This window comes from Martes martes (genome assembly GCF_963455335.1).
Source record: "Martes martes genome assembly, chromosome: 2".
NCBI classification, from domain to species: domain Eukaryota; kingdom Metazoa; phylum Chordata; class Mammalia; order Carnivora; family Mustelidae; genus Martes; species Martes martes.
The window spans coordinates 27,854,640-27,867,163 of record NC_137889.1 but is presented as its reverse complement, the minus strand read 5'-3'; the positions used below and the strand labels follow the sequence as shown (position 1 = coordinate 27,867,163).

General features: G+C 35.6%; 1 protein-coding gene across 1 annotated transcript in view; it reads right to left on the bottom strand.

The window, feature by feature from the left end:
- The window catches only part of WRN (WRN RecQ like helicase), a 111,147-nt gene that overhangs the window by 35,283 nt on the left and 63,340 nt on the right, over positions 1 to 12,524 (bottom strand). The window contains exons 22-24 of the mRNA XM_080795344.1: positions 7,874 to 8,015; positions 640 to 810; positions 465 to 562 (exon numbers count right to left, since the gene is read on the bottom strand). Coding sequence (XP_080651470.1) covers positions 465 to 562; positions 640 to 810; positions 7,874 to 8,015 — 411 coding nt within the window. The remainder of the gene's footprint in view (positions 1 to 464; positions 563 to 639; positions 811 to 7,873; positions 8,016 to 12,524) is intronic.

Genomic DNA, 12,524 nt, shown 5'->3' with positions numbered 1-12,524 from the left:
GCTCAGTGGGTTAAGCCTCTGTCTTCAGAGGCTTAGATCATGATCTCAGGGTCCTGGGATTAAGCCCCACATCAGGCTCCCTCAGGGAGCCTGCTTCACCCTCTCTCTCTGCCTGCCTTTCTGCCTACTTGTGATCTCTCTCTCTCTGCCAAAAAAATAAATAAAATCTTAAAAAAAAAAAAGAAGACAATTTGATATATGGATGCTTCAACATTGATCTCAGTGCTGCTTCTTTGATCAATGGAAAAGTAGCTTTCTAAATACTATAATACTCAACTACTTCTTATCAATCAAGAAAATGTTCTATGATTTATCTTTCACCCACTAACTCCCAATTTCAAACTAGCTAAAAGACGTATGCAAAGCAATCTTTACTCACTTTATCTTTGTGGTGCCTGTTAATTGGTATAATTTGACATTTCAACAACAAAAATACAGAAGTTAAAAAAAAAAGAAAAATGAACCTTGGTAGAAGAAACACTCTTGGACACAATTCTTCACTAGCTTGGAGGATAAGTTTCTTAGGAGACTCTGTACCAGTTTCATGAAGCCAACATCTGCCCTATTGAACACAAGAAGAATCTTTTAATACATAGTGAGAAAAATTAAATCAAACAGGTAGTCTTCTACATTGCTTACCTTTTCTGTAAGAGTGCAAATCCTTACAAATCTGCGTTTCCCAGGAACTTCTACCAAGAATCCCTCAGCCATGAGCTGGTGGGACAAAGCCTTCCACCAACTCTCTGTCTGATTCTTGCCACTGCCAAATAAATTGTGTCTGCGATACTGATCGGGAAGACGCTGGGAACTCTGAAATTAGGAATAAAATCAGTATCTAAAAATGCTTTTTTTACTTAAACAGGATAAGTAAAATGGAATTGCCTATTCATTTTTTGGATTTAACACTAAATTTCAGCTTTAAATACCTACAAAATTTGATGCCCATCCTGCTTGTTCTGAGCACTTAAGTCATAAATAAATATATAATCAAAATAGTGTTCCTTTCCTGTGTGAAATAATGGCAGGTAATTTGATACACATGTTTTCCAATGCACAGGGTTGGATATGTTTGGCATATTTAACCTAGGCCTTTTATCAACACACATTATTGTCTGAAAACAGTAATCATAAGCTGTAGCTCAAGACGAGAAGCAGGGGTGTTAAAAGGCAGTGTGACCCCACAGCTAGTCATCAGTGAGTGCACTGCAACGATTCAGTCCCCACAGCGTGGCTGCATTCACCATACTTTTGTTCACAAGGTACTACAAAGTTTACTTAATCATTTCTGATTTAGCTACTTTACGGAGAAACCCCAGGGAAAACAAGTGCATGCTACACAGGAACTGTTTTTGAGATTCTTTTTTTTTCCTAAGTGAAGGGAGGATTCCAATAGGAGACTCTGCACAGGCCATCACATTCTGGCAATGTTGGGGAAGATAGTCTGTCATGTACAGAGTCTCCTATATAACTCTCTTGTCCTCTAACGGAGGGGACTCCCCCCACCTTCACTCTCTGTAAAGTACTTTTCCATTCACTGTGCCTTCTTACTACCTCCTCTACTTACCCTACACATTCAAGAACTGCCTTTACCTGTCTATAGTATTTTATGAACATAATACTTTATGGAAAGTTGCTCCTGTCTAATGTACTTGTGGTGAATACGTCAGATGGTCATTCAAGGATCATTCTAACCTTCAGCCACTGTACCCTCTTTCACTGCAGAATCTGCGAAGTTATAAATACTGTTTCTCAAAATCCCTTTCCGCCAGAGTTCTGGCTATGATTTAAGAGGCATTTTTGCATGACATCTCTAAGCAGGAGAAGAGGTAGGGCGTCTCTGTAGCTATTCCTGCAGGGACGCGTGATTGTGGAGGTGTTCGCTTTTTATGAGAAAGTGTTAGCCAAGAACCCAGCATACAACTACTAGCATCCTAAGTCTCAAGAGGCATCTGCTTTTTGGATACAGATTATAGCAAGTACAGGTGGTCACCAGAACAAGGAGAACCTCCCTGGCTGTTACAGCTCCCTGTTCGGTGCACTGTGGGGTCTGGTGCTGTAGCGGCAGCTTCCCAGACTGACAGCTTCTTGTCACAGAACGGGCAGCAGGTCTCATAATCGATTATTTTACAGTACGATCTGTAAGTTTTTTAATGCCCAGTAATACATAGCTTTCTGTTTAAATTATTTAGAGTGGTTATGAGCAAGTATAAATTCTGTATTTTAGGTTATATTTAGATTTCAAAAAGAGTCATCCCTTGACTATGTCAAGAGGTTATTCTAAAAATTTCAATATTAAATGCAATCTAAAATTTTTGAAACAGGCACAGCCCGTCATTCAACATTTTTACATTTTACCTATATTCCATGAAGGCTTAATAATCAATGCATATAAAAATCCAGGGGTCAAAGTCAAAACAATTCATAGACAGCAGACATAACTCAAGTACTAGAAGGTTCTTTATTATGAATGTATTGGTTTTATTCAACTGATGAAAATTGTTACAGCTACCAGGTTATCATTTTGGAACATTAAAACATGTGAATAAAAGTGAAAGTACCTTGGGAGGCCTGGGTGGCTCAGTCAGTTAAATGTCTGTCTTTGGCTCAGATCATGATCCCAGAGTCCTGGGACTAAGACCCGCATCGGGTTCCCTGCTCAGCTGGGACCCTGCTTCTCCCTCTCCCACTCCCCCTACTTGTGCTTGCCCTCGCTGTCTCTCTCTCTCTCTGTCAACAAATGAAGGAAACCTAGGCTGACGTTAGATTAAAGTGGAACAAATGGGAATTTGTTCCACTTTAATCTAACGTCAGCCTAGGTTTCCTTCATTTGTTGACAGAGAGAGAGATAGACACTTCAGTGCCTAGAAACTGAGCTTAACACCCATAGGCTTCTGATAGGTTAAAGAGTCTATAACATGCCTTCTACTTACCTTAAAAATAGAAATAGAATTCTTTTTATTACAATAGATAAGTAACGAGCTTTAGTATCATGGTGATTATATTTACCAAAATTTTATCAGATCAAGATTTAGAGAAATAGAAATACCCAGGTACAACATGGTACCTTTTTCCCTACCTAAGCTAAATGACTTGAAAAGAATGCTTAAAATCAAACTTCAGAGAATTTCAGAGCTAGAAGAACACTGGAGTTCTTTGATCCACATGGTTATTTTTTACTCATATTGCTAACAAATAATTAGAGGCTCAAAGAGTTAAGTGGTAGCCTAAGGTCCTAGAACTAGGAGTAGATCACGGGACTCCAGAGTACTAGTTTTAAACTTTCATTACTATATCATGCGAATACACACACAAATATACATATGCAATACAAACATATACAACAGAGATACCACATATCCACATACACACACACACACACACACACACACACACACACATACGCACACACACATACACATTGTTTGTAGTTAGTACAGCAAGACTACCTGGATTCAAGTCCCAGGAATGGTACTTTCTACCTTTTTGACCAGGCAAGTTACTTAACTTACCTGGGCTTCTAGTTCCTCAGCTGCTACCCAAGTATTAACAACACCTTCTATCTCTTGGACATATTGAAAAGACTGAGTAACCAAGACAGAGCCTGACTCAGTAACATTAACTTTCTTCTTATTAGTTAAGAGTTGATCCTTTAACTCAACCTAAATTCCCTAATCTAAAAGAAAAACCATTATAGGGGCACCTACGTGGCTCAGTCGGCTAAGTATTGACTCCTGATTTCTGCTCAGGTCATGATCTCAGGGTCATGAGACTGAGCCTTGGAGCTGCGTGTGGAGCCTGCTTAAGAATCTCTCCTTCTCCCTCTGCCCTTCCCTCCCACATAAGCACATGCATGCGTGCACTCTCTCTCTCTAATAAATAAGTAAATCTCTCTAAAAAAAAAAAAAAAAGAAAAGAAAAAAGAAAAATCACTACCTAGTATCTAGTCAGATTGCCTTGTAACACTGGTAATGGGACTCTACATCTACTAGGGGCTTATCCTTGTAGCAGGAGATTCTACTGCTTGCAAACTAGTAACACCAAAGGTATTAAATTGCCTAACTAGTACTTACTAGCAATCTCAACACTAAAATTATTCTTCTAGCCTTTCCTTTCATTAGGAAAAAAAAAAAAACAAAAAAAACGACAAAACCTGAAGGGAATGAACACATTCACCAGTATGAAGCAATAAGACTTTTTCCTAATCAGCAGGGAGTAATTGTCCTTCCCCTCATGATCAATAATTGCAAATACTGTTACTGTGTGAATAAATTCACAGTCTTGTTTCCATGGCAATCACCAGGCCCAGAAAGCTGCTATAGAGAACACAGGGATTTGGGCATTGATTTTAAGGAAGGCACATTTTACAGATACATCCCGTACCAACTGCATTCATTCTAGTATCTCCAGATCATTCAATCTAAAAATAAAAATGTAAAACTGCATGTGAACAGCATAATGAACAGAAAAGGCACTAGAACAGTAGTCAGGAAAGCTGCTTGCTCATCCTGATTCTGGCACAAAATAATGTGACTCAGGCAGGTCCTCTAACTTTCAGGGATTCAGTATCAACCACTGTCAAATAAGGCAAGAGGAATAAATAGTTTTTTTGCTCTAGGAGTCTACACTTCTATGGGACACACTCAAAAAGGGAAATTATCTCATTCTTTTCTTTTAAAAATCAGGTTGGGAAAATAAGGAGCACCAAACTGGTATCAAGGAATATGGAAACCCACTATGGATAGGTGTTTGAATAAAAAGAGCAGACTGGCTAGAATCCATGACCCAAAGTATCACTTTCTGATAAAAGCAAAGTCTTTGAACCTTTATCTGATAGAGGAAAAAAACAAAACAAAACACATAAATCTGCCACTTGTCCGAAGTAACTTCTTTAAAGATCACAATCGTTTTGTAAGGTAATTCTTTCTGCTGGAAATGCCACACTCCCCTCCATCTTTCTTTCCTCATCTCATGTCTGAATGCCAAAATCTACTATTATCTCCCACAAAAAGAAAGCCCCAGCAATACTGACAGCATCACAAAGACTTCTCTAACTTGCCCGCTATGAACAAGCGCTCTCTCCAGAACCCATGTCTATTCCTGTGTCTTTTATCTCTTTCAATGCTACACTGTACTATTTCTTCCCAAGTAACACCTTTCATACTAGAGGATGAATTTTGGTTTTTGGATTCCCTACAAAACACAGTGCCTTACACACACACACACACACACACACACACACACAAAAGATGTTTAATAATGAGTGGGAAAAAATAGGTATGAGCTCTCTCAAGTTTTAAATCTCTAAGTTCTTAAAGCGTGAAACAAGCCCACAGTTTCTGTCTACATTTTAACTTCTTTTGCCTCTTTCCCAACTCCTACAAGCCAAGGAAGCTTGGAGCTGCCACTTCAGGGCTTAACAAAGTCACTTCCAGGGCTTTTATTCTAAATGCAAAACAAAATCAAAAGATTAAAAAAAATTATCTCTAGGAATATATTTCAATCAGACAAAATAGCTTATCCAGAAAATTAAATTGATAACCCTCTCCTGTTCAATACTTTGAAAATTATAAAGGATGTTTAAAACCACCAGTAGTTTTCTCGTGGCTGCCTGTAGTCAAAGCATCTTTTATCAAAAGTATTACCTAATTCTGGAGCCATGACAAGGCTCAGCACTTTGATAATATGATCAGGAATGAGGTTTCACTTAATGTCCTGGTTAAGTACTGGTTAAGTAAATTAAGTACTGTGTTTCTGTTTTTGAATCTATACGGTTATTATTATATAGATTCGAAAACAGAAACTTATTCATACAGGGTGTTTAAAAATATTTATGTGGTGAGCTATTTAGACAGCTAAAACAAAGTTTCTTAGGCAACATTTCTAGTATTTAATTTCTAATTAAACTTGTACTATTTAAAAACAAAGTTTTAAACTCCATTTACAAATACCTGGATGGGCTGTATAACTGTTTATACTATTTAGAAAACTCTTGTGTAAGAAAGGAGAATCACATGCTGCTTAAATTATATTTCTTATATATATGTACAAATATTATCTCTTTAAAGCTCTAAAGGTTTTCAGTTTAATATATTTATCATCTTACAGATCAAAATTATCTACAAAGCTATAAATTTTACCTAAATTAGTTAAGGTGGACGATTTACTAAATTCCTAAAGGAATCATAATTATAATTTTTAAAACAATATCCCAATAGATACCAAGATCACTGAAAGGAAGGGGAAAAAAAATTACCTTATTTTCCTCGTAGTTAATGTCTACAAATTTTTGTTAAGTGGTACTTTTTTGAAAAGTTTTATACCTTTATCTAGCAAGGGTAGTATAAAATTTCACAAAGAATAAACTTCTTAATTTGAAGACTCCCAGAAGAGACTGTCAGTATAAGCAGTCTGACTTGGTTTTCAAATAATAGGTGAAATCCGATCCCTCTTGTGGCCAGTTCAAGTTTGTGTAGGAGCCCACTTACACTTATTTGTTGATACTGGATACTGCTGGCTTAAACCAAATTAAAACAAGGATAATTTTTATAAATTACACATTCAACTGGGATACACAGGTTTTGAAGATGGCAGAGACAGAAGAAACTTTCATAGATCCCAATTAAGCTTAATCTATCTCTTGTAACTTAAATTCGTTAATAAAAAAGATAACAGCAAAAAAAAAAAAAATAGTAGCACTCATAGCAGCTAAAACCAAGTTCCTTAACTTGGAAAACTACTTTAATAATAAACAGTGATAACACTTATTAAATTTCTAATCAAACTGGTGATTTAAAAACAAAATTATAGCGGGGCTGGGGAAAAAATAACAAAAAATAAAAACATAATATTTTAAACTCCACGCAGAATCTAAAACCATCACTATCTGAAAGTTAACATGTTTTCAATATTTCGTTAAAAATATTTCACAAATAATTTAACATGTCCCTTTCTAAACAAGATAAAAACTCAGAAAATAAACATTTACATGAAGCATTCAAGTATTTAACAAATAAATGCTTAAATTATTTTTTAAAATTTTACATGCAAACTGAGAATATTAATCTCTACTTTTAAGTATATTTTTAATAAATATACATATTTGTGAAGGATTCTACCTCCCACTTTGGTTTATTCAACTAATAGCAATGCATGACACTTGGCTTTGCTTTACAGACTTCTAAACCAGGAATAAAATCATATGATCAAAAGGACTACTGACTGTTAAGGGTCATGACTTACTCATAGTGTACTTGCAAATGTTAGCATAATTCTGGCATGGCATGCTAATCACTAAAACAAAAAAAAGTAGCTGAATTGACTATCGCCATTTATTCAATGGTAAAGCCAAAAATGAAACAAACAAAAAAAAACCTTGGAATTTTAAATACCTGAGATGAGAAACAGAAAAGATGTAAAAAGAAAAAGTATACTGCCAAATATTGTTATTGAACTTAGACATTTACAAATAATCACTGAAATTAAAGTTTTGCTCAAAGAATTTACTACTTTTCAGGGCACCAAAAGAGACACTTTTGTTCTACCTGTCTCCTGATACAATGAAAGCTAACTTTTCTTGATTATCCTAAGAAAGACCAGTTTAGGGATTTATCCAACTGTAATCTAATAAGCTAATACAATGCTTTTAGAATGAGCTGCAGAGCTGAAGATCAACTTGAAATATGAAAACAGCAGTACATGTGGTAACATGCAGGTTTTGTCAAAAGTAACGAATGCAGTGCTTGACTGGAGCTTCATATGGCTGACTTCCAATAACTCATCTAAAGCCAAAGCTGCCATCCCATGACAAACTTCTGAAGAAAAGTGTAACAGGAGTGCAAGAAGAACTATGAAGGTGATTCACAGGTATACTTACAGATCCTTGGAGAAATAAAATTGGAAGTCCAATTCCAAACTTTTCTCCTAAGATTTCCACAGCAGATAATAGCTGGAATGCTTGTGGACCAAAGTCCTTTGATGTCTCATCTGAGTCATCAATGGCACAGCAAAGATCCAATCTAAGTAACAGTATAATAGAAAGCTTAGCTAAGGCATGTACCTTTAGAAAGAAAAAGATTCCGTGTAACAATTAGCTAAGTAAAAAAAAAAAAAATCTCAAATATGCCAACTGATTCATAAGCTAACAAAGTTCATTACAGCCAAGACCATGTGAAGTATGTAAACCATGAAATATAAACCATTATTATAGCTTTGTATGTTATGCTGATGGTTCTCAACCTTAGTACCTTGGAACCCAAATTTCACAGGAGGTACCTTAGACCATAAACAGAAGATTAGCGAGGTTCAAGCAAGCAGAATTCAGAAGTATAGCTTGAAAAGTTCCACTCGAATGATTATATAAATACTGGGCTTTTGGGTTAGGTTGTAATGGGAGAAAAACGGTTTTGCAAAAAAAAAAAAAGTTGTTAACTTAAAAACCAAATCTCCTATGCAATAAATTATTAGCTTAAACTCCGATGTCTGTAAAATATGACACAAAGATAAAGTGCACCTCATTTAAGTCCACTTGGAAGTTACATTCCTAAGCCATCCTTCAGGTAGATTTAGAATTATCATTAATACAAATGAGAATTTTTTTTTAAAGATTTTATTTATTCATTTGACAGAGATCACAAGTAGGCAGAGAGGCAGGTCGGGGTGGGGGGGAGCAGGCTCCCTGGTGAGCAGGGAGCCTGATGCGGGGCTCCATCCCAGGACCCTGAGATCATGACCTGAGCTGAAGGCAGAGGCTTGACCCACCAAGCCACTCAGGAGCCCCAAGAATTCTTTAAAGCTGGTTGAGAACAAAAGGACTCCTTAGAGAAAATCAACTAATACAGCTCAACTACCTAATTCAATAGCTTTCTTTAGAACAAATAGCTTTGAAACAGCAGTAGGAATACAGTCAATATTCCAGCTATAATAGGTTTTGGGGGAAAGACTACATTTAGGTTTATTCTCCTATTCTAACTTCTTTAGTAGGATACTTAGCTCATTATTTTTCTTTTCTAGTATGAATATTTAAAGCTATCAGATTCTCACAAAGTACCAAATCTGCTATATCTTCCCAGTTTTAATGTATAATATTGTAATCATTACTAAGGTTCTAAAAATGTTTTCATTTCCAGTCTGATTCTTTCTTTGATTTATGAGTAAGTTAAAAGTGTTATTTATTTTTAATGTCCAAGTGAATGAGAATTTTGTTTATCCTCTTATTTTCTTTTAATCCAATTGCATTCTGATTAGATAAAGTGGTGTGTTTAATACCAATACATTGAAAACTTTTGAGACAACACTACAATCTAGTGTAAGGGACAGAAAGCTTTTTATAAAGGGCCAGATAGTAAACAGTTTAGGTTTTGTGGGCCATACTGTCTTTGTGTCACAGCTACTGGGCATTCAAGTCTGCAAAAACAGCCACAGACAACATATAAACAAAAGGGTATGTTGTATTCCAAGAAAACTTCATCCATAAAAACAGGCAGCAAAGTGGGTTTGGTCTACAAGCCATAGTTTCCCAGCCCCCTGCTCTAACACGGAGTCAAATTTTTATCAATGTTCCATGTATGTCTGAGAAGTGCAGTCTCTAATTCAGGGCTCCCCAGCTAGTGTGCTGTAAATGGATTATAGGGATGCTGTAGAGTTAATCACAGTTCTGGACAGAATCTGGACCGTAGTAGTAAATAGCCTAGTGTGCTATAATGGTATTATCATTAGTTTTGTGGATCATGAAGTGAAAATGTTTGCAATACATTGTTCTAAATGCTTAGTATAGAGCTCTAAATAGCAAGTGTGTGATAAATCAAACTTGTTACTATGTTGACCAAATTTTCTATAGCTTACTCATTTCTGGGTTGTTTAACCTACCAATAACCAAAAATTATATCAAACTCTTCTACTTTAATGGTGGATTTGTTGATTTCTTCCGGCTGTCGGTTTGTGCTTTATGTATTTGTAGGGTTTTGGGGTTTGGTGCATAGAACAACTCTGTCCTTTTGCAGAAGAAACTTTTTGTCACCACAGAGATCATCTTCATCCCTAATAATTACTTTTTTGTCTAACAGTTACACAGCTACCATGCCTAGGTATCTATGGTTAACTCAACTAGTTATACAATTTGTTTTTATTTTTTCAACTAATATACAGTTAAATTGACTGTGCATCTGTGCATATGTAAAGTTCTACGAATTTAAATACATCTATTGATACATATGCATAGATTCATCCAACAACCATAATCAGCTACTATCACAATGAGGACACACAACAAATACCAGAGTAAACACTCCCTTGTGCTAGCCCTTTGTAATCATACCCTCCACCTCCCTCTGACCTCTTGCAACCACTGATCTTTTCTCCATCCCAACAATATAGTCTTACTTTTGCGAAACTACCATATAAATGGGACCATACTGTAAAACTGTATTATTTCTTCCTTTAAAAGTTTGGTAAAATTTGCCATTCAAAGCATTTGGGCTAGGGAATTTTATTCCAGAGGTTTTTAACAGCTCTAATTTCTTTAACAGTCGTACAACTATCCAGGTTATCTATTTCGTTGTAGGTGAATTTTGTCAGTTTGAAGTTATCAAGGAATTGGGTCTGTTTCCTCTAAATTACTGAATGTACATGCACTGAGTTATTCACGGTGTTTCTTTATGATTCTTTTAATGTCAGTTGGGGCTGTAGTGAAATTCCTTTCATTCCTCGTATTGGTAATCTCTGTATTCCCTTTTTTTTCTTGTGAGAAGTTTCTATCCATTTTATTGACCTTTCAAAAAATTTATCCATTTTATTGACCTTTTGAATTCTTTGGTTATTCTCTTTTGTTTTTGTTTTCTATTTCATTTCACTTATGCTCTTATCTTTATTTCCTTCCTTCTGCTTCCTTTTAGTTTATTTTGCTCTTATTTGCTTCCTCAGGTGGAAGCCTAATTACAGCTTTGAAACTTTTCTTTCATTCTAAGTACTTAATGCTCTAAATTTCCCTCAGTATTGCTTTAGCTGCATCCCATACATTTTATATGTTCATTTCATTCAGTTCAAAATATCTTCCAGTTGACCTTGAGTCCTCCTCTTTGGCTCATGGGTTACTTAGTACTGTGTTATTTAATCTTGGAGTGTTTGGAGGCTTTCCAGGTATCTTTCTGTTATTGGTTTCTAGTTTAATTCCTTTAAGGTCAGAAAACACATTCCATACGAGACGAATTCTTTTAAATGTATTAAGGTTTGTTTTATGACCCAAAATATAATCCACATTTGTGAACATTCCATCAGTACCTGGGAAGAATGTTTACTCCACCGTTGTTGGGTGGAGTTTCTATGAAAGTTAATTAGATCCAGTTTGTTGGCAGTCCTGTTCATTTCTATCTTCTTACTGATTTCTGTCTATTAGTTCCATTAATTACTGAGATGTTGAAATCACTAACTATAATTATGGATTTCTGTATTTCTCCTTTCAATTCTGTCAGTTCTTTTGTTAAGTATATACACATTTAGGATTACGTGCTCTTGAATATGATGGTTAACTAGATGTGTCAACTTGGCTAAGCTATGGTGCTAAGTTGTTTGGTCAAACACTAATCTAGATGATGTTATAAATATTTTGTAGATAGGATTACCACTTCCAATCAGTTGACTTTAAGAAAAGGAGACTACCTGATAATGTTAAGTCTCATCCAATCAAATGAAGCCTTAAAGAGCAAAGACTGAGGTTTGCTGCACAACAAGGAACTGTGACTCAAAAATATTAACACAGAAATTCTGCCTGACTTTCCATCCTGCCAGCTTATCCTACAAATTTCAGCCTTGCCAACCCCCACAACTGCCATCAGCCAATTCCTCAAAATCAATCTCTGTGTGTATGTATGTGTGTGTGTATCTCTGGAGAACTATGATTCATTGGTAAACTGACCCTTTTACCATCATGTAATGTCTTTCCTTATCCCTGGTAATATTCTTTCTCCAAAGTCTCCACTGTCTGATATTAAAATAACAACCCAGCTTTCTTTTGACTAGTGTTTTCATGGTATATAGTTGTTATCCTTTTATTTTTAATCTATCTATATAATTACACTTGCGGATTTCTTATGGACAGCAAATAGTTGGGTCATTTTTTTCCCCCAAGTTTACTTATTTATTTTTAAATAATCTCTACACCCAATCTGGGCTCAAACTCATGACGCCAAGACCAAGAGTTGCATGTTCCTCTGACTGAGCCAGCCAGTCTCAGTCATATTTTTAAACCAATTCTAACAATGTCTGCCTTTAAATGGTGATTTTGGACCATTTACACTTAATATAATTATTGATATATTTAGATTTAGGTCCACCATTTATCTATTTGTTGATCTATTTTGTTTGCCTATTATCTATTTGTTTATCTATTTGTAAAGCAAAATAATATTGCTGGCTTTGTCTTACATTTAAATAAATTATTTTGTTTTTTAAAACTGTAATACATATCATTCAACAAAAACTCAATTAAAAATTATTTGAGGGGCCCCTGGGTGGCTCAGTCAGTGGAGCAT